This window comes from Hydra vulgaris, chromosome 06 (genome assembly GCF_038396675.1).
Source record: "Hydra vulgaris chromosome 06, alternate assembly HydraT2T_AEP".
Classification (NCBI taxonomy): domain Eukaryota; kingdom Metazoa; phylum Cnidaria; class Hydrozoa; order Anthoathecata; family Hydridae; genus Hydra; species Hydra vulgaris.
Window position 1 is genome coordinate 45,832,786 of NC_088925.1, and position 24,774 is coordinate 45,857,559.

The 24,774-nt window shown below is 26.5% G+C and overlaps 2 protein-coding genes across 2 annotated transcripts; both read left to right on the plus strand.

Annotated features, from left to right (window-relative positions):
* The first annotated feature begins 530 nt into the window (after positions 1–530).
* Positions 531–1,328, plus strand: LOC136081432 (uncharacterized). The gene has a single exon (XM_065798745.1). It carries the CDS (start codon positions 531–533, stop codon positions 1,326–1,328), a length of 798 nt encoding a protein of 265 aa, XP_065654817.1.
* A 20-nt stretch (positions 1,329–1,348) lies between these two features.
* On the plus strand, positions 1,349–1,825 carry LOC136081433 (uncharacterized). Its single transcript, XM_065798746.1, has one exon. The coding sequence runs from the start codon at positions 1,349–1,351 to the stop codon at positions 1,823–1,825; it is 477 nt and encodes a 158-aa protein (XP_065654818.1).
* Positions 1,826–24,774: the final 22,949 nt, after the last annotated feature.

Consider the following 24,774-nt stretch of genomic DNA (forward strand, 5'->3'; position numbering starts at 1 on the left):
TTCTATTCGACTACAATTTTCGCATACAAATTTTGGTAAATCTTGTGTTTCTTTCCGAGGAGCCTTTCTTTGGAATAAAATAGTTTTGAAACATTTTGACTTTTCTCATGAATGGACTTATACCTCTTATATAAGGAAACTTAAGAAAATCATTTTGTCTATTGATAATATACTTTTATACTTTTAATAAGAAATTTTTTGAAAATTTCTATTTTTTATTTAAATTATGTTTTTCTTCTAATATTGTTAAATACAGTTTTTTTATTTATTTTAAAATATGTAACACGTAAATTTGTAACGAGTTTGCAGCGGTTCTCGACGACAAGACCTTAAGGTCTTCTACAAGTCTCCGCATTCTTTTTTTTATTATTTATAGTAAAAATCCTCACTTGTAATTGTTTATATTATTATATCTTAACTTGTAATTTTATAAATATTGAAGAAATGTAAAAAAAGAATTAAAAAAAAAAAAATAAATAAGTATATAAAAAAAACAAACGAGAACTTCCGAAATACTAAATTTTGCAGAAATGCCAATTGTAGATAATGGAATTGAAAGATTTGAATTCCATGAATATAAGCCAGTGCCTCGTACAAATCTAAATAGTGCTGGAGGAATAAGAATCAACATTGAGCAACAAGATTTGTTCACACTTCCATCTGAAGCTTATCTCTTATTTGAAGGACAACCTGTTAAACTTGCTGATGGAACAGCTTATGCTAATACAAATACAGTGACGCTTACAAATAATGGTATTATGCATTTATTCAGTCAAATATCATACCAATTATCAAACCAAGATATAGAAACTGTTTATCACCCAGGTCAAGCAACTACAATGTTAGGAATGCTTAAATACCCAAATGACTTTCAATTAGCGCAAGGATTAAATCAATTGTGGTTTAAAGATACTGCAACAACAGCAGTACTTGCTGATAACTCAGGGTTTGCATTAAGACAAGCATGCATAATTCAGAAACCAACTACAAAAGGAACATTTTCATTTTGCATTCCTTTAAGACACATTTTTGGATTCTGTGTTTACGATAAAGTTATTTATGGGTTTAAACATACAATAACTCTTGTAAGAAAAAGTGATGATGACGCAATTTTTAAGCTTGCTGCTGCAGTTTTAGGAAAAGTTAATCTTAATAAAATATCATTGTTTATACCACATTTGATCCCATCAGATGTAGAAAGGATTAGTCTTTATAAATCTGTTGAATCAAAAGTGACACTTCTAGTAAGTTTTCGAGCGCGTCAGTATGATACTATATCTGTTGCACAATCTAATACATTTTCTTGGAGATTGAGCGTAAAGACTTGAATAACAGTTATGCAACAATAATGTATCTTGGTTTTTCTCCTGAAAAACCAAGATACATTATTGTTGCATTTCAAACAAGTAAAGATGGAGACCAAAATGCTAATGCTTCAATATTTGATCATTGCGACTTGAAAAATATGTACATTATGCTTAATGAAGAAAGATATCCTGCTGTTGATTATAACTTGTCATTCCCAAATCAGCAATTTTCAAGAGCTTATAGAGATGCAGCTGTGTTTAATAAAAATTTTTATGGAATGAATGAATTAATTACACACAGCAATATAAATCCTTCTGACTATAAAGATTTATACCCACTCTTTGTTTTTGATGTTAGTAAACAATCAGAAAGATTAAAATCATCAACAATAGATATAAAAATTAAAGCAACAACTAATACAGTTGTTCCAGCGGATACTGAAGCTATTGCAGTTGTAATATCTGATAGAATGATAGAATTTCAATCAAACGGGAATAAAACGAATGTTGTTTATTAAATTTTTTTGTAAATTAAATTTTTTTAAAAATTAATTAAATTTTTTTCATTATATATTAAAAGAATGAAATATACAAAGAAAAGTTAAAAAAATTTATTAAAAGAAAATAATATTTCAAAAACATCTGACAATTTCGCTACATTGCTAATGATTGCTATGGAAAATGGGTTATTAGATAAAGAATCTATTACGACTGAAGTTAAGGAAGTATATGAGAAAAGAGCAGTTGGGAGACCTAGAATACATCCATTTAAAGAAGTAAATGAGTAGAATCCAGTTGGGAGACCTAGAAAAAGTCGTGAAAAAGAAGAAAAAGAAATAGATCCAAAATATGAAAGATTAAGAACAATAAAGAAAAAACCAGTCACTGTTAAATTGACTAACATGGAGACAGAAGAAATTACAATATATAAATCATTATATAGTGCTATGCGTGAAACTAAGCATGGATGGAGATATCTTGAATTACGTGATGGAAAAGTTGATAATGGATTTAAGATTGAAATATTAAATTCTGAAAAATTAAAAAAATAAAATCTTGTCATTTAAAAAATGAAAAATATACTAGATGAACCTATTCCAGATATAACATCTTCAGAAATTTTAACTCCTACACTTTTTATTTATAGAACATTGAGAATTACAAAAGAGCAGGAGATTGCAAAATATAGAAATATTACTTATTATTGTAGAATACGATGATGGGGATGTATTTAAAAATCAGAACAAATATAAAAAAATAAATGATGCTTAAAAAATATTTACATGTGCTTTGTAAATATTTTTAATAATAAAAATACGGCAAGATTTTCTTATTTTGAAAAATCATTTAAAGAAAATGAAAATTTCAAAAAAAAATCTTGCTATATAAAAATGGAAAATAAAACAGTCACAGAATTACAACAAATCGCAAAAGAGCGAAAAATTAAATATTATTATAGAATGAAAAAAAGTGAATTATTAGAAGCGTTAGCGCACACACCTGTTGAGCGCACACAAACGCAATCTACATCAGTTAGTAACACACCGATTGAACAAAGACCATCGCAATCTACAACAGGTTGGCTTATGTCATATGTGCCTGATAGAATTAAAAATACAGTGAATACATCTACAAATTGGCTTATGTCATATGTGCCTAATACAATTGTAAAAATACATTGAATACATTGACAGCAAAAAAAGAATCAGCTGAAAAAAGTAAATTTAATTCTATTGCAGATTGGATTGTGTCATACGTACCTGATACAATTAAGAATAAAGTCAATTAAAAAGTCAACTCATTCAAAAATTTATACAATAAATTGGAAGTTAGAAATAAAGTTGAACCTCAAAATAAAGTTGAACCTGAAAATAGAGTTGAAGAAAGAAATAAAGAAATAAATGCAATAAAATTTAAATTAAATCAATCATCTATTAAAAATGTGACAAAGCAATTTACAGCTAAAGGAATAAAAAGTTATGATGCTTTATCATTCATAAATGCTGATGAAAAAAGTGCAATTAAAATAATAAATGAAAATAGAAATTCAAAGGTTTTTATAGCTATCACTTGTGTAATGGAGCGTACTTCTATTCTAACAGGAGAAAGTATAACCACAACTAGTGTATTTAGAACAAATAATCAAGTTGTATTAGAAACAACAGATTTGAATGAATTATATGAAAACGCTGAGCATAAAATTTTAGAATTAGTATCATCTTTTCAACAGTTAGGATCAGGTTGGAGGTTTATTTCTGTTGGAAATATGGAAATAAATATTATTAAGTATAATCCTATTAGGGCTAGATCATACATTCCATTTGATCCAATTTTAGAAACTAAAAAAGCAATAATTAATATACAAAATAAAGATAATGAGTGTTTTAAGTGGTATATCTCGAGAGCATTAAATCCAACAGATAATCATCCTGAAAGAATAGATAAGGAGCTTAAATATCAAGTTAATAAAATGAATTGGGATAAAATAGATTTTACAGTGTCATTAAATCAAATCACACAATTTGAGAATAATCAAGATATCAGTGTTAATGTATTTGGTTATGAAAACTCAGAAGTTCATATTTTGCGTGTTTCAAAGAATAATGAACGTAAACATCTAATAGATTTATTATTAATCTCAAATGGTGAAACTAATCACTATTGTTTAATAAAAAGTTTAAGCAGACTGCTATCTTCGTAAACATCTAAGAATAGATGTACTACACACTATTGTAGGAATTGTTTACTTGGGTTTAATTCTGAAGAATCATTATCTAATCATAAACCGTATTGTGAAATACATGATTCAGTACGCATTGAACTTCCACCACCAAAATCAATGAGAGTTCCGTTTGTAGTATATGCTGACTTTGAAAGTTTTATCAAACCAATTTACACTTGTGAACCAAATCCAAATGAATCTTATACTAAACAATATCAAAAACATATTCTAAGTTTATTCTGTTATTATATTAAATGTTTTGACGAAAGTATTTATCAAAGTAGTCTAGTCACATTTACTTCAACTAATGAAACTGATGATGTTGCACAAATTTTTTTTGCTAGCTTAGAAAAAGATATTAAGAATATTTATAACAAGATTAAATTTCCAAAAAGGATTATATTTACTAATGAAAACAAGCATGATTTTAATGCAGCAATATCATGTCACATTTGTGGGAAAAATCTTGAAAATAAAAAAGTACGTTACCACTGCCATATTACTGGAAAAAATAGAGGTGCTGCTCATCAAAATTGGAATTCAAATTATAAAATTCCAAAATTCTTACCAGTACTATTTCATAATTTATCTGGTTACGATTCTAAAGACTTATTTAGAATCGTAACCAGATAAATTATGAAATAGTACTTACTTATTTCTAAAGAAATTATCAGGAGGAAAGTTGAATTGTATACCAAACAATGAAAAAAAGTATATTAGCTTTTTTAAAGAAATTAAAGTTGATGAGTTTATTAAAAATGGTAAGATAGTTGAAATTAAGCGTGAACTCCGTTTCTTAGATAGTCATAGATTTATGCCTACTAGTTTAGATGCTTTATCAAAGAATTTAACAAAAGATCATTGTAAAAATATGGTAAAATTATATTCAAGTAAAAAATTAGATTTGTTACTAAGAAAAGGTGTGTACCCATATGATTGGGTTAGTTCAATTAATAGATTTAATGAGACACAATTACCGCCAAAAGAATCATTCTTTTCAAAATTAAACAATGAAGATATAAGTGATGATGATTACTCACATGCACAAAATGATTGGAATGAGTTTAATTGCAAAACATTTAGAGATTATCATGACTTGTACAATGTTTCAGATGTGCTTTTACTAGCTGACGTCTTTGAAAATTTCAGAGATGTTTGGATGAATTGTTATAAATTAGATCCTGCTTGGTATTATACATCACCAGGATTAGCTTGGGATGCCGCATTGAAGAAAACAAAATTAAAATTAGAATTGCTAAATGATTACGACATGATACTAATAATAAAGAAAGGTATTGGAGGTGGAATTAGTATGATACCAAATACCAGGTAGGAACTTCTAATAATGAGTATATGGGTGATGAGCATAATCAAAGCAAACCATCAACATTCATCCAATATTTAGATGCTAATAATTTATATGGATGGGCAATGAGAAAACCACTTCCAACACATGGTTTTAAATGGATGGATGAAAATGAAATAGAAAACTGGAAATCAATTCCGTGTATACTAGAGGTAGATTTAGATTACCCTGAATATATACACGACGAACATAGCGATTATCCACTTGCACCTGAAAGATTAAATATTGATAAAGTTGAAAAATTAGTCCCTAACTTGAATAACAAGAAAAGTTATGTAGTACATTATAAAAATCTAAAACTATATAAAAGATTAGGATTAAAGATTGAACAAGTTCAGAGAGGAATAAAATTTGAAGTAAGAACATGGTTAAGTGAATACATTGAACTAAATACAAACCTTAGCACTATAGCAACTAATGATTTTAAAAAAGACTTTTTTAAACTCATGAACAGTTCAGTATTTGAAAAAACAATGGATAATATTAAAAATAGAGTAAATATTAGATTAGTAACAGACAGAAATGATGAAAACTTAATAGCGATACATATAAAAAGAACAAAATTAAAATAGGCTAAACCAATTTACTTAGGAATGTGTATATTAGATTTAAGCAAAACTCTAATGTATGAATTTCATTATGATTACATAAAGAAAAAACATGATGATGGAGCAAAACTATTATTCACAGATACAGATTCATTAGCATATGAAATTAGACAGAAAACTTTTACGCAGATATTTCAAAAGATGTTGAAAGCAAATTTGATGCAAGTGAATTTGACCCAAAACACACAGCAATTAGTAATGTAGATTTTAAAGTTGGTGTTAATAAGAAATTAATAGGAATGTTTAAAGATGAGTCTGGAGGAGCGCAAATTGAAGAATTTGTAGGACTCAGATCAAAGTTGTATTCTTACAAAGTACACGGAAAAGATAGCAAAAAATGTAAAGGAGTAAAGAAAAATGTTGTTAAAAAGTATATAACACATGAAGATTACAAAAATTGTTTATTTAGTAAAGAAAATAAGATGATGAATAATAATGTAATAAGATCACATTCACATGAAATTTACGCAAAAAAGGTCAATAAAGTAGCATTAAGCGCAGAAGATGATAAAAGAGTTATTTTAGAAGATGGTAAACACACATTTGCATATGGACACTACAAACTAAAAGTAAATAATTTATAGGTCAAATAGGTCAATTAAGCAAAGAGGTCAATAAAGAGGTCAATTAGGCAAAGTGGTCAAAGAGCTCAAAAATATAAATATATATAAACAAAAATGGAAAATAACAATTATCATAAACTTATCAATGTTGAAGGAATAATTTTACCTAATTAACCACTAACAAATTTTCATTTGATCAAAGCAGCAAAAAAACTAAAAATAAAACATTTTAGAGGTGTATTTGTAAGAGATGAATTACCGAATTCTCATGGGTCTAAAAGTTCTAAAAATACACAAAGAAAAGAATGTGGAATATTAAATACCGGAGATTCAAGTATGCGGGGATTTCACTGGATTTGCTGGTATAAAGACGGAGATAAAAAACTTAGTAATAAGATAAAATTCGCATGAAATTTACACAGAAGAGGTCTTATGGACTCTTATTGACTCTATTTTGACTCTTATGGACTACCACCACCAGTTGAAGTTGTTAATTATTTAAAAAGTCCTGTTTATTATAATAGTGATAGAGTTCAATTTGGAAATACCTCATTCTGTGGACACTTGTGTATATATGTTTTAAAAAAACTAGATGAATGATGCGATTTTCAGAATATTATTAAAAATCTTTGGTAATTTTTTTAAAAATCTATAGTAATTAAAAAAAAAAAAAAAAAGTTAAAAAATTTTTCTTTATATATAAAATGCCTGTTAATAAATTCAGACGCGATACTACTTCAGCTGTAGCTGTAGATAGTTTAACAATATCTCAAGCTACTAACTTGTTCATTAGGAGAGATAGATAAAGTAATGCAGCTAGTAATGTTAATATGAATTCTAATAAATTAATAAATGTAGCAGAACCTACTAGCTCGCATGCTGATACAAAAAATTATGTTGATAATAAAACACTTAATCTTAATTAATTAGGGATAATACCAAATTGAAGTTTAACATGCCTTGGATTAAAACAACAGACTATTCCACCAAATACAGGTATTGATGCAACAACAGTTTTTGTACAATCTTCTGATCCTGGTATTCTCAGAAAACAATGGTTAGCATTAGAAGGATTAGATCCTAATCTTAATGTTCCAGGTAATGTATTTCTTAGAATAAACGCAGATCATTCAATTTGCATAGGATTATTCTACTTCTACAAATAGTGTTGGGGATAATAATATTCCTTCCGCCTGTGATTTTTTATTTACACCTCTAGGTAGATCATTTTACGCAAACTCTTTACAAGGTTGTAATGCTCATACAGCTAATGCATTAGGAGGATACTTTACACTAGATTTACCATTTACAACTAGTCTAGCATTTGTATAATGATCTTTGTTTGCTAGTTTGGGACCGATATCAACAAAGATTTTATTAAATTCATGAGCTATAGCTCTTGATTCGCATATATGTTTGTTATCAACTATAATCGTTTGGGGGAGGGAAACCCTGAGCATCTTTATTGTCTACCACTAATTTTATTCATTACTTGTCAATTGCATTTTTAGTTATTTTTAACTTTATCTATGAGTCTTGAGTAGTAATTTTTTTTCAAGTTTTTACGAACTTTTTGAAATAGGTATTTGTATTCCTTATATATTGTTTCATTTGCAGATGATTTTGTTTTAAGATGTTTTATGTAAAGCTTCTGTTTTATTTTTGATGATTTTATAAATCCCCTGGTCACCCATGGGTTGTTTATATTTTTTGGATTTAATGTTTTTACAATGATAGGAAAATTAGCATCATACACGGAATGAAATGTTTTAAAAAAAATATCGTAAATTTTGTCCGCATTATCATTAAAGTTAACATCCAGTGTAGGAGTGATAATTGGTTTTTAAATTGTTTCATATTGGTTTCGTTAAAAGTGCGTATTTTAATTTTGTTTGATTTGGTTACATTTTCAGAGTTTGATTTAAGCAACAAAAATATTGTAAAATGATCAGATATATCCGATTTTAGGATACCTGTTTGGATATCATTGTCGGATATATCTGTTGTAATGATATTATCAATCAAAGACGCTGAGTTTTTTTGTTACTCTTGTTGGATGATTAATCAAGGGGATTGCTCCAGTTTCGAAAAAAAGAATCATAAAATTTTTTAAATTTTTTATCTTCTTTGTATAGAAAACAATTCATATTTAAGTCCCCAAAAATGAAAATCTTTTTTTTTTCTTTAATAGTTTTTTTAAAAATACTTTGTTCAAAAAAAAATGCTTAAGTTCTCACTCACGCCGTCAGGTGGTCGATAATAACAGCTTAATAATAAGATTTTTGATTCATTGTTTATAATTTCAATAGTTAAAATTTCTTTATCGCCATCATCACTTAAATAATTCCTAACATGATAAGTAATGTTTTCATTTACATATATAAGAACTCCTCCGCCCCGTTTATTTATTTGCCTTTGAAGAAGAATTAAATTAAAATGAGGAAAATAAAAGTTTAAAGAATTATTTAAATAATTCGAAATCCACGTTTTAGTCTAACAAATAATATTAAAACAATTTTTTTTTTACCTCTAAAAAATTAAGAAGGTTTTCAAAATTTATTATTAAGGCTTCGAATGTTTACGTGGAGAATTCTAATTTTATTTAAATTTTTGTCGCAAACTTTTTTGAAAAGAAACCCTTTTAACTCGCTTGGATATGATATGAGCTATGATATGTGATATGAGCAGTCAGCGTGTCGTGGAAAGAATTTTCGTCGAGTTTCATATTTTCATTATTTATTTCAGAAAAGTTGAAACTTATAGATTCAAAATCGCTAGTCCCAGCCATTTTTTTAAATTTTTTATTTTTAAGTGGCATTTATTTTTAGAAAAATTTCTTTTTAAAACGTAATGTTTAGGTTTCCGAATTCCTTGCAAAAAATTCTATCGTATTTTATAACAGCATACTTGCCTTTACTGCGTAGTCTTTTTACTTCCTCCCATAACTTTTTACGACTCTCAATAGTTTCCTACGCAAAATCTTCATTAATAAATACACCAGTTCCACGCAAGTTTTTCACGGCGTTTAGAATTTTGTTTTTGTCTTGGTAATTTAATAGTTTCAAAACTATTGTTCTTGGTAGTTTACTATCTCTTAATTTTCCCACTCAATGCGCTTTTTCCACAACCACTTCGCTGTCAATTTTCAGTTGTTTTTTGAAAATATTTTTTACTGTATTTTCACAGTCACCCCATGTTTCGTTAGGTTTTTCTTCAACTCCATCTATTTGCAGATTATTTCGACGAGATCTGTTTTCTAAATCGATTGTTTTTTTGTGTAAAATATTTAAATCCTTATCATAACAGTTTTTAATTTGTACGATCTTTTCCATTAGGTTTGTTTCTTGGAAGTTTAGAGTTGTTTTAAGATCACTTATACCTTTTTGAATATTCATCACATTAGATTTGTTATTGTTTACATAAACTTCTAGCATTTCAATTCTGTCCGTTAACATTTTTAAGTTTGCACTCAATCGAAGCAAAACTTTTTTCTTGTTCTTTTAACAACTTCTCTGTTTCTTTCAGAATAGATTTTTTTTGTTCTTCTAATTTGTTGTTAATTATTTTTTCTATGTTTTTAATTGAAATTTCCATATTTGTATAATTTGTATGATATTAGGTATCCGATATCGGGCCGAATAATAACTTTTTCCGTTTTTTATATATAGGATATTTCATGTTCATGTCGTTTGGAAATTGAAAGAAATCTAGGAATGTTATATTTTTAAATGATCTAATGTTAATGGTTTGTATACTACTAAAGTTATATAATACTACTAAAGTTTTCTAAATTCATCAGTTTATCACTTATTTTTATTTTTTTTATCTTAACGTAGAGAAACTAATATTTGTCCACGTTAAGGTAGCCTTGATCGTTTTTTCCCATAAATAATGAGAAAAATCTTCCAAAAAATACAACGGATGCATGTGGTTCTAGTAACTTAAGTGCTAATTCTTTTAGCAGTTGAAACTTCTATTCATGTTTCAAATAATTTAAAAGGTCATTATTTTTTTTCTGTAATCGAGCGGTAAAAGAAAACATCAACTCCTTTAGCAGCTTTTACAAAAGAGACTCGATCAGAATTTAGTACATTTTGAACTTCCTTGTGCAAATGAAGAAGATTCAATATTAATTTTTTTCCTTTTTCATACAATTTGCAATGAAATTATTTCGCGTGATTATGCAGTGGAATTGTGGAAAATGACATCTGACCAGATTTATTACATCCCTTGCTTATCTGCTTTGATGGAAAGCAAATTGCTGTGATATCACAGCTTTTTGAAAAGCTTCCAAACAAAACTCGTTTTTTGAAGATTACACATATTTTAGGATTTAAATTACATTATCCGGCCGGATAATCTTTAATTATCCGGTTGGATAATAAAAAAAGGTTATCCGGGACACCCCTACTTTAAAGCCACTAAGTTTTCTGTCACAGCCAGAGGCCCCTAATTATGGACTATAGTGATCAGAAACGACATCAAAACGCTTGCAATCATAAGTTTTTTAAAATCAAAACCAAAAGAAATTATTTTAATAAATCAAAGCATAGAGGACTTTTTCTATAGCTATATTTAATTATTCGCCTTTAAAATATTGTATAGTATATTTTCATTTTATTTGTAAAATTTAGTTCTTTAAAAAATTCTTTTTTTTTGTTTTAATTCTTTTCATTTTATTACCTAATTCGGAATTCTAAATTGTAATAATTGAAAACTATCATATTTGTTGGTTTGTCTTTTATTTTTGCTTTGTGTTCATTTATTATTAAAAAGACTATTTTGTCTTCTTCTTGCCCCCGCCATATATATATTATACAAATACGAGGGTTGTAAGTATCTTAAACGACAAATTTATAATAATAAAAAAAAAAATCAGAAGTTTAGAAAAATCAAAAGTAACATTATATTAGAAATAAGAATATAATAAGCAACATTTGAACTTCGTAGTTAAATACTCTTTCGCAGTCCTCTATAAGACCGTATAGAATTTAGGGAGCATCTTACACGGTTCTTCATTTTCATATGCGCATCTATTCATTTTTATATACGTGTTTATTCATTCTTATATGCACATTTTTATATGCGAGTCAACTACCCATAAAAAATATAACTTTACATAAACAATAAATATATATATATATATATATATATATTTTATATTAAATACTAAATAATATATACTATATAAATAATTTTGGTTTTTATATAGATATATTCAAAATATAAATTAGGTTGTTGCCACCACTATTTATTTAAAAAATGGTTGCTGAGCCAGCGCTGGATTTATGTAACTACGTATATGGTTGTAAAATGGAATTAAATAAACTCTGTAGTATCCATAATATTTTTAAGTTTCCTGATTAACCCATACGTATTTCGAGGACTTTCTTCTTGTTTGTAAGTATGGTTTAAAGAAGAAAAAAATTCTTCTATTGGATTAAGCTGAGGGGTGTATGCTGGCAGACACTTAACAGCTATGCTATGAGAGGTAAAATATCTGGCGCACCTCTTAGCAAATAACCATATGTGCTGTTGGTGTGCACATTATATCCAGTTTCATCCAAATAAGTTTTTCATTTAAAATTTTGTTAATTTCGCTTACAAATCCATAGCGTGCATCGATAACTAGTGTTGAATTTCGTTCTTCGGGAACATGCACAACACGTTTTCTTGATAAGATCTTCTTTTATTGCTTCTTGCGCACAAAGATTGTTTTCTTGTACGCATAATTCAATAATTTTTTTATTTGAGCGTTTTTTTTTTTTAATCAGAAAACGACTTAAATGCAATCATGTCGTCAAATTCTCCTCTGTTTAACTCAACGATAAGATTTTGAATGTGTCCTTAGATAAATTAAGAGAAGTAGAATAACTTTTTGTAACATTTCTTTTAACTAAATTTTAGGCATTTTAATGTGCTCTTTTGTAACATTTTCCCTTGTTTTTCAATTGGCACTGCTATTATCTCTTCCGATGTTTGTATATTAACAATATTTTATAAATAATTAAATTCAAATCTAGATAAATGAATAATTAGATAAATATTAATTGTATCAATCAATAATTTAATAATAAAATTAAACAAAGACCTAATACTAAATTAAGTAAAAAAAAAGAGGGTCATTTGTACCTAAAATAAACCATCATCGAATGTAAAGAGTCTTCGTCCAAAGTATTTTTAACCTAGTTTACCAGGAAACAAGAACAATTTGTTTTGAAAAAACTGTGCTTTTTTAAATTGCATATAAGAATGAATAAATATGCATATTAGAATGAATAAACACGCATGTAAAAATGAATATACGCGCAAATAAAAATGAATAACCCTGTAGTAAGTATTTTATAGAAAAAAAACTTGAAGTGATAACAGAAAACAGTATTCTATGTATATTATAGTTACGTTTATAATATTAATAATCAAATGTATATTAAATTAACGAAAACTTGAAAATTAAAAAAAAACCTACATGGACGACTAATTTTTTTGTTGTCAAAAAAACTTACTTAAAATAAAATAAACTTATTACTTTCATAAGAAAAATAAAAATTTTCGAAGAATCGTTTCTTATAAACCAAAATTATTATTGTTTAAATGGAAAGCACGTAATTTTTCAACTTTTCATTTTCCGATTTTCAAAACATGACGAAAAACAAAGACAATTTGTGTCTAAAACGAAAATCTAAAAATGCAGCAATAATGAGAAATCAAGTTATGCAATCTTTACAGCAACAACTTTTACAACAACTAATAACGTTCTTAAAAGAACATTAACAAAAGTAACATAGAATAACTTTCGTTGAAAAATTATGAACATCAATTTTATAAAAGAAAAGGTATTATAGAATATGATGCTAAGTATTCACCTGATGGATTTTTTGAAAACGATACATAAGATTTTGTAAGCAATAAATAAGATTTCGTGCCTAGTGAAGATTTTTCGTTAATGATTCTCTAAGACAGTTTTATTTATAATACCTATAATTTGTAATTGGTATTTTTTTATAGTTGATAAAAGTTAAAAATTTTCGAATTTAACTGAAAGTTAAATTAAATTTTGCAATTGTTACCGAATTTAACTGTAGGCCGATTTATTTTTTTCAAATTCTGAAGCACTGAAGTTGGTCAACTTCGCCTTTCAGTAAACTTTGTGATCCGGATTTTAACGAATATTCGCCGGTCGTTAAAATCAATACATAAAAGTTAAGTTTTTTTTTAAATAACTTTCACTTAACTTTATTATAGGTATTATTTTCTTATATCTTTCACTATAGGTTTATTTTTGGCATTTTCACGTCTTTATGCAAATATGATTAAGCTTGCATTTTTTGTTAACGAATAACTCATAAATTTTTATGATTGTGTTCTGAAATATTTAAAAACATATTGAGGCAATCAATTAGGCCAAAAAATATTACTTTAAAAACAAATTGATGTATGAACAAATTTTATACATAAAACATATAATTTTGACTGAGATAATCTTGTTTTGGGAAGTGAAGATACATTTTATCAGCAATTTTTTTTTAAGAATTTTATACTGACTTGTTTTTTTAGGATTAGGTAATTAGGGAGTAAGGTTTTTCTCTTGTAATTTTTATGAAAATGTTCCTTTATTTATTTTTAAATAAGAACCATTTACTTTATATATATAATATAGAACAATGTCGCTTATTTATATAATATAGAATAATAAGAACCGTTTACTTTATTCAATTCAATGTATACCTCTGTATTATACCATTCAATATGTATACCTCTGTATTATACCATTCAGTATGTATTCCTCTGTATTATACCAATCAATATGTATAAGATTGTTAGTAAGAATAATCGAATATAATCAGCGAACTTGATTAAAATTGGATTTAATAATGCATAATAAAATTCTAATGAAAAAATATTTTATATACAAATTAAAAACAAGAGTGGAGTAGCAACGTTCTTTATCATAGCAAGTGTAATAAAATTCCAGCAACAGTATGTATCTGTTATTATCTGAAATTGCTATAGAACTAAATATTCCTGATTCATTAAGGTCAACTATTTATATTTTAACATATCTTTAAATAAATAAATATTAAAATATATTCAAAGAATATAAATATTATAGTCCAACTCACTCATTAGTGTATGATCTTTTCATAAACTCTATATAAATATTTACATCACCTTAAGTTAAAAAATGAATAACCAATCTGTGAAAACTGCTAAAACTAGAAAAAACAAACAAAAAACTCTCTGGTAAACAAACAAAAAAGTAGCCGTCTGATTACTGTCAAAGTTTGCCACTTTATTAAGTATCATTAAACCTTATTTTCGTTATAGTTGAATAGAATACCAAGGAGCTTTAATAAACAGGAGACGGTGTCACGTGACTCTTTTTCTTGATTAATACAAAGCATTTCACCGAACTTAAACATTTACTGAAAACTATATTAAAACAAATTCAAAAGATCGAAAGGTTTAACTTGTTTCAATATTAGGGTTCAGTTTCATTATACTATAATGAACATAAAGCAATATAAAATATTATAGCATATATATATATATATATATATATATATATATATATATATATATATATATATATATATATATATATATATATATATATGTATATATATATATATATATATATATATATATATATATATATATATATATATATATATATATATATATATATATATATATATATATATATATATATATATATATATATATATATACATAACAAGAACGAGATTGAAAGATAGATATGTATATTTAATATATTTGTTTTTATTTCTGTTTATGTTTAATTTTAAAACCGGCGTTTTATATAAATTATTACGGCGTCTCCTGTTTATTGAAGCTCCTTGAGAAATACAGTCACTAATAAAAATTGTTTGCAATCAGGCTAGAATGTTAAAAATAAATTTGTGTAGGTAAGGCTAAAATGAATAACCTTCACTTTAGAAAATTTATCATACAAAAATACCCAAAATCAAAAAAAATATAAAACAACAAGTGAGAAACAAATTCAAAACTAAATCAAAAAGATAGTTACTAAATAACAGTTAAAAATCATAAACTTACTACTGGATGGAATATTAAGCACGTCAAAAAACGAACATCTAAGCTCTAAGCTGATAAATTATTCCGTTTAATTTTGCATTAATGGGCAAATTTAAAGGACATTCATCAACGAGTAAAGAGTGTTTTAAAATTTGCAAAAGATGTTGTTCTTTATCAGTACGTTCTTTATGGCCTACTGTTATTTTAAATTCTGCATTAGGACTCCAATGCATATTTTCTGAATTACTTGCGTCAGTGCTTTTACGAAAAATTGGGGGCTTTATATCACCAACCTTAAACAAATTTCATAATAATAATTGAATACAAAAATATAAACGCTCTAGCGAAATATATATATATATATATATATATATATATATATATATATATATATATATATATATATATATATATATATATATATATATATACATATATTAATGCACTTTAAAAACGAGTCATTTTTAGTCATAACAGAGTTCGTTTGTAGCTTATTGGGTAACAAAATAGTCCATAAATCTAACTAAGCATTCCGTTATTTTAAAAAGAGTTATGAAATCGACGCATTCAAACTAGATAACGGACTGCGGTATGTAAAATTAAAAAAAAGTATTTAGAAAAGCGCAATTTTTCACTAGCCTTGGTGCCCTTACGTCATAACGAGTTTTTTAAACACTTCTTGTCGGCTTGCACGAGCTCAGCTTACGCAATATTTGTTAATTCAAGAATTAGATTATATGATTTTGGATGGCTTAATAATAATATGTAACGTATTATAGTATTTTGTTATTATTATATAATACTTCATATAATTTGTTATTTATAATATTTCACGAATTAGGTTATAACTATATACTTTTATAGTAATCGTTTATGTTATATGTAGGCTGACCAGATATTTTTTTAAATGTAAAAAATATCATTTCTAAATCCAACCATAAGACGAAAAAAAGTGTCAGATTTTATAATGAAATTTAATATATATTTTATCTGGTAATTTAAATATATAAAAATTGTTTGAAAACGCAAGTAAAACCGTGTAAAGCCAATATAATCTGCTAATACAATATCTTATGCGTTTTTTTAATGATAATTTTCACAATTTTTTATGCTTTTTGTAACTAACTTTTATTCCTACAAGTTTTTTATGAAATTAATTTGATGTAAGACAAATGGTATTTTTACTTTCATTGGCTTCTCAACTGTACTAATTTTTAAATGAGATTTTTCTTTAAATATTGAAATATTGAATCAAATATTGACAGACTAAGCTGAACAAACAATGTTGAGCTAAACTTGTTTATATATATATATATATATATATATATATATATATATATATATATATATATATATATATATATATATATATATATATATATATATATATATATATATATATATATATATATATACATATATATGTATATTTATATTCAAAAAAGTGATAAACGGCATTACAAATATATTATAAATTTGACTAAATGTTTTCTTTACTGATTCTAACATCTGCTATGACAAAGAATTTTATATGCGAAATTCATTTAGTTAAAAAGTTTTAAAAGTATAAAATCATTGAGTTTATATATATTGAAGTAATAAAATAAATAAAATAATTCCCAACGAAAACCCAATAAATTGAAATAATAAAATAATAAAATAAATATTCTAAAAGCTTAACAAAGTTATACTATTACAACTAACATAAGAAACCATTTCTAATGCTAATAATTTTATTTCGTTGCTAACATACTAAAAAATAGTTACAAAAAAGTTCTTTTGTTAGCAAGTAACATTGAAACCTGAGAAAACGGATCCTTACTATTTTTTTAATGGACTTGTCTGCAAACTTTGCACAATGTTCCATAAAAATAATTTAACGGACTGACTCAGTTATATTTTTACTCCATAAATTTTACCGACAACTTACTCAGCTTTAAAACAAGGGACTAGTTAGTTGAATATTCCGTTAACTTGAACGGATTTGTTTTTAGATTGTGTGTGTATATATAAATATATATATATATATATATATATATATATATATATATATATATATATATATATATATATATATATATATATATATATATATATATATATATATATATATACACACACACATATATATATATATGTGTGTGTAAATACACATATATATATATGTGTATATATTCACACACACATATATATATATATATATATATATATATATATATATATATATATATATATATATATATATATATTATATATATATATATATATATAAAGGTCGGCAGTTAGACCGAGGGTTGTATATATATATATATATATATATATATATATGTATATGTATATATATATATATATATATATATATATATATATATATATATATATATATATATATATATATATATATATATATATATTTCAATCAAGCAATCTAATTTATTGACAGGCTCAAAGCCCAATATAATAAATATACAATGGGTAAAAGAAGTGGATTAGAATAAAACAAAGTCTAACGCACTTGAATATAAACAAGACCAAAGAAAATTTATATATTCATATATATATATGTATATATTCATATATATATATATATTTATATATATATATATATATATATATATATATATATATATATATATATATATATGTATATATATATATATATATATATATATATATATATATATATATATATATATATATATATATATATATATATATGTATACATTTATATATATATATAAAGAAAAGAAATTAAAGTGTTATAAATATAACTCAGCTCTCCATTTAAACATCAGCGGAGACTGCAAGAACCTGTCTGACTTAACAAAAGCTTTTATGACGATGTTTTCACTATTCTGCAGCAGTAACAATGAGGATTATTATTGCTTGCGAATAACAACATTAAGTGAATGGGCACCATGTTTCACAAATAATTCACTTGCACTGTTTTATGGTGGGTTGTTTAAAATCAAGCGATGTGCATTACTATATGCAACCCATAGACGATGGAATGAGTCATTTCTCCAAAGACACCACAACTGACATCCATAGATTGGGCTGCACAATGCATTAAATAACATGAGCTATGTTTGTATTTGTGTAGAGCTGAACTTTCTACGGATGAGGTTAGGTTTAGCATACATAGAGTGCACGTTTTTTAAAATATCTTTGTCATCCTGCATATCATTTGCGATCAAGTGACCCAGGTATTTATACTGACTAGTTAATGTGAGAACCATGCTAGGTAATGTAATACGAGGGCTTTTTATAAAGGGTTTAAAAATTTTAAAAAACATTTTCGAGACTTGATATTGTTATAAACTATATCATAATTTACAGCATAACTGAAGCATAAGTCAAGTAAGTGAGGGTGCACACAGGACAATATCATAAAGAAGATGTTTAACAAGAGAAGGATCCAAGCAACAGCCTACGGTAGTTTTATTGAGTAAAACACTAAGATCGTTAATATATTTATATTAAATAGAAGGGGAGACAGTACACCTCTTTGTCGCACTCCATTACTGTTATTAAATGATTTGGATAATATACCACCCCAAAGGATCTGAGCTGTTTGACCAACATACCAGACAATGAGTAAGTGTAAAGTTACACCAGAGATACTTTTAGATTATCTCCAGTGTACCTTTACACTTCAATTACATAACCATTTACAGAATCAAAGCAAATATATATATATAAATATATATATACAAATATATATATATTTATATATATATATATTTGTTTATATATATGTATGTATTTATATATATGTATATGTACATATACAAATAGATTTAAATGTGTTCTACAAAATAGAGTGCTGTGCAGTGTTTACACTGTGGAGTACACATATTAAAATGAAAAATATTAGAAAAGTAATTTTCTACTAATTTATATATACAATAAACTCCTGGTTGTTCAAACTGGCACTTATTAGAACTTCCCCGTTTTATATATATAAATGCGCACTTCGGAAAATATGAGAATTTATTACTAGATTTGAAACTTTATTATCGATATTATTATATAATAGATTTGAAATATATAGATAAATATATAGAAGATATAAATAAATTTATAGGTTTCAAACTCTACTATTGATATTATTACACTTTCACGTGTTATTATGTACAATATAAAACAGGTTATTAACGCGGTTTTGTTCAATTTTTCTTCACAAAAAGATGATTATGATGCTATTGTATTTGAAACTGCATTATACTTTTCTTTCAATGTTGACAACCTTCCAATATGTAAAGCAAGTTTCTCTCAAGTATAGCATTGCTTTTTTTAAAAATTGTTTTATGATTTAGATCAAAGAAATAGCAACACCAGAAAATCTTGTTGCCAAAACAGTTGGCGACTCACCATGTAAGACTTGTGATTTAAGATAATTATTTAATAATCATATTATTATTTAAGTTTTTATTTGTTTCTTTTTAGCTAAATTTGGTGTCGCTAGCTTTTATTGGAAAAAATATCGACTTATTCATTAGATAAAGTTTGATGCATGCTCTTACCCGGTTTCCTTCTTCACGTTTCAATCATGTATATTTTAGGTGACCTCGTCCAGGTTACAATTTTACTTGATTGAAGCATGAAAGTTACGTTGCCAAAATATTGTGTATTTTGGATCTTTTTTTATTCTCAATAAAAACCTATGATTAGAAACTTGAAAAGATATTCTATATTTTATTTACTATTTTTTATAATTGAGTTTCAGGGATTTTTTTTTTGGGGATATTCCCCCAAAAAAAAATCCCTGAAACTCAATTATAATACCAGATATTTTTCTGAAATTTATCTTTTTTTCAAATATCCGAAAAGTTTTCCATACATACAAGTTAAAGTATATATTATTGTCATCAACTTGGCTGAATGAAAAATTAAGGGAAAAATTATGGGGAAAATATTCTGAACTTTTTCAGGATATTTTCCGCCAGCAATTTTCAAAATTTTTTAAATATAATGATTATATGAAATATGTAGTTTATATATTCATTATTGTAATTACTTTTTATTATACTTTTATAATAATATAATTATTTTGCATTGCAGTTTTATAATAATAAAAAAAGTATCAGGGTATAAGATATCTTATAACATCGCGATGCATTTTTGACAAAATAAAATGTCACTTATATAATATTTTATCTAAACATATTATATTATTTTATATCTAATTTTTCTCAATTTAGGTTAAATAAATATATTGCAAAGCTTAGTTCAAAATCGTGTAACGTTATGGCAGATAATTCTCATATTGCAACATGCAAAAGATCAAACCCTATTACAAGGTATACTTTTTTTTTCTACCCTATTATATAATATTTTAGACTGTCAAATTTGTTGATGTAATTAATTTAATAATAAATAAGTTATTATACCTTATTTAATATTAAATTTATTAAACTACATGACAAATGATAAGTTCTGTATAAAATATTATTGACTGGGTAGATCCAATGGTATTGTTATGTTATTGCCTTGGAACATCATTCTGTAGTAAGACACAATAACCTTTTAACTTTTAAAGTTTGAGAAAATTCACTTTTCCCTCTCTTCGTCTTTTTTTGTGGTCGCACCCTGTAGCAAGAATTTAATTTAGTTCTTATCTTGTTGTAGAATGCAACTTGATTCTGAGTTGAATTTTCAGCACTCGGTATTTATTGGTGACCTATTTTGACAATACTTTATTATACATACTTTTAGTTTTATACTTAATATATTATATATAATTAGGGGTAGATGAGGCTCCTTAGCCGTGGTGAATGTTTCCACAGCAAAAGGAGCCTTAAGATGAAAATCTAACCATGGGTAGGAAAATCATGACATAAAATCCCCACTATAATGTTGTGTGGTTATGTGGTAACTATAACATTTTTAAAAATTGTTATAATTTTTCTGTGTGCATTCTAAAATTACATTTAATGTTCAAAACTTTGTAGATTACTCATTTAAAGCAACTTCTTGGCAGTCACCTTTGCATCTAGTGAGGTAATGTATGAACAAGTTAATGCAGAAACAGGTGCAAATATAAGAAGATGGAAAACAAAGAAAACAAATTATTTAATCAGATGTTATCACATAAGGTGAGTACAGGTCTTTTTTTAATCATGTGCATCAGTTATGAACTTTATATATAGATATATATTTATCTATAGACAGATATTAGATATAGATATTATATATATCAATATATATAATATCTATATCGATAAACAATATTTTTTTAGACTTGTATTTATTATTTTGTACTTCTTTTTTTTATTTATCTGTCGACTTTTTTGTTATGTCTTTTTTTATTAAATCCTTATTTATTTTTTAGCAATAAGAGTATAAAATTAGAAGGCAAAGGACTTTTTTTATTTTTCTACATTGTATGTAGTATTGTTTTCTTAAAACTATTTAATGATTTAGGTAAAAGAAAACAACTAGAAAATCTTGTTGCCAAAATGGTTGGCAACTTACCAAGTAAGATTTGTTTTAAAAGTTTGCGATTTAAGATAATTATTAAATAATTATATTATTATTTAAGATTTTATTTGTTTCTTTTCAGCTAAATCTGATTCATTAGATAAAGTTTGATGCGTACTCTTATAGGAGAAAATATCGACTGATTCGTTAGATTATGCTTGAAGCGTGTTTTATGGGAGAATATATCGACTGGTTCGTTAAATTAAGTTTGAAGTGCGCTCTTTGTGGATCGAAGCGTGTTCTTCGTAAGTTGCAGATCTATGACTTTGTACTTATTACTTATTGGATATAAGGAGGATATTTTAAAAAAAGTGCAGCTTTTACAAATTCAAAATGTTTATGTCAAGAACTCATATACTGACTAATAAAACCATGTAATTTAATACGTATTAAATATTTCCTCAACGACGAGTTTTTTTTCTTTGCACGAATCCAAACACTTCGTTTTTATAAAGCATAGTTATTGCTTAAATATTACGTGCCAAAATTAACGTAAAAAGCACGTCTTTTAGACAGTTCATGGGGACCAAAAAGTCACCTAAATATCACGTGCCAAAAGTAACGTGAAAAACACGTCCATAAATCACGTGAATTGGTCATTTCATTGGGACCAAAAAGTCACCTAAATGTCACGTGCCAAAATAACGTGAAATTCACGTTTTTGTCACGTCGCTGTGCCTACTGGGAACTACATCTCTATTACAGGTTTAGATATATTTTTTTATTCATATAATATAGAGATGTTATATTTTTTTCATGTTTTAAATCTCGTCTGATATTTGATATTTCGTAATCACTGGTTTGCACGTGCTTAAAATAACGACTTCTCAAAATAGACAACGATTTTGGAAGTAATGACTTATAGGCTTGTATAAGCACGCTTTTTAAGACTGCTTCGGAATTGCGATTGCGAAATGATGAGTATATATATGTGTAGTTTATATTATTTTTGTTTATGATTCGCAGTCAGTTTAAAGTATAACACATTTAACGAAATAAAATATAATTATATGAAAATTCCATATAGTTCAATATGTAATTCATATAATTATATTAAATTCATATAAGTTCATATCTTTATCTTCATTTTTATAAATTTTTAATATTTATTTATTTTGTATATCAATATTATTTTTTTTATTTTGTAAATTATAGTATTCAAAAACGTGCTGCCATGGCTGATAAACCAAAAGTATTTAAAGATATTAAAAAAGGGCTTCAGGACAAAAACTCTGTGTGGAATTACCTTATGCGCAAAAAGTCTGGAGCTGCAGCAAAATGTAAAAAATGTGCTAGAGAAATGAAGACCTGTGGTGACTCAACTAGTGGACTCCATACACATTTAAGGACTTCTCACCAAATAAATTTATTGAGACGTTATCAAGTTGAAGTTTCAACTTCGCCATCTATTGCTGATGTTTCGACTACGCCTGATTTGCAACTCGTTAGGCCCTCTAATAAAATTACAACCTTTTATACAAAAAAGAAGACGAATATACACTGCCAAATGTTTTAGCTAAAATGACGGCCACCGATGGCTTGCCATTCAGAGTTTTTATAACATCTAATGAGCTAAGAAAATCGCTGGTAGCTCTAGGTTTTGATGTGCCAAAATCATCTGAATCCATTCGCCAAATAGTTATGAAATATGCTACTAAAATTCGAAATTTAATAATAAAAGAATTATCTGAACTTCAACGTCAAGGAAATCGATTTAGTCTTACGTTTGACAAGTGGACTTTAATTAAAAACAGACGTTATTTGAACATTAATGTTCATTCTCGAAATAGATTTTGGAATTTGGGTTTAGCAAGAGTTAATGGACATTTCCCAGCAGAAATGTGTGTTAAATTAATTGAAAACATACTGAAAGAACACAACTTAAAAAGTGATTGCGATATTGTATGTATCACCACAGATGGTGCTTCGGTTATGAAGAAAATAGGCCGATTAATGTCCATCGACCAACAACTTTGTCTAACCCATGGAATCCATTTGGCTGTGGTTGACTTCTTGTATAAAATAACAGTTGTGGAATCGACAGATGATTATTTTGAATCTGATGAAGATAGTGCTGGTGAGATTTCCGATGAATATAATGAAGACCATTTAGACGGACTAAAGATTTTTCAGAGCTCAACAAATTCAAATGAACTTGCAAATAATTTGGCTCCATTGATAAGCAAAATTAGAAAAGTTGTAAAGCTGTTTAAACAATCACCAACAAAAAATAAAACCCTTCAAGTTTATGTAAAAACTGAACAGGGTAATAACCTGTTATTATTATTAGATAATAAGACCAGATAAAACAGCTTACTTTTTATGCTAGAGCGATTTTATAAACTAAAAAACTCTATTCAAAAAGCCCTGATTGACTTAAACTCGAGTATTAATTTTACGGAATCTGAATTAGAATTAATATTATCAACAGTTTCTATGTTGTTACCAGTGAAATTGGCTGTAGAGGCTTTATGTCGGAGAGATGCTAATCTACTATCAGCTGATGCTACCCTGGCATTTATGCTGCAAAATTTAGGCGTAGGACCATTAAGTAACAATATGAAGACCTCCTTAATTAAAAGAATAAAAGAAAGACGCACAAATTTATCTTATCTCATACAATATCTTCATAAAGGAGATCAAGCCCAAAATAATTTTGGTTCA

Bases quoted from the DNA above. Each gene is read 5' to 3' on its own strand.
- LOC136081433 (XM_065798746.1), top strand. From the start codon at position 1,349: ATGTATCTTGGTTTTTCTCCTGAAAAACCAAGATACATTATTGTTGCA.
- LOC136081432 (XM_065798745.1), top strand. From the start codon at position 531: ATGCCAATTGTAGATAATGGAATTGAAAGATTTGAATTCCATGAATAT.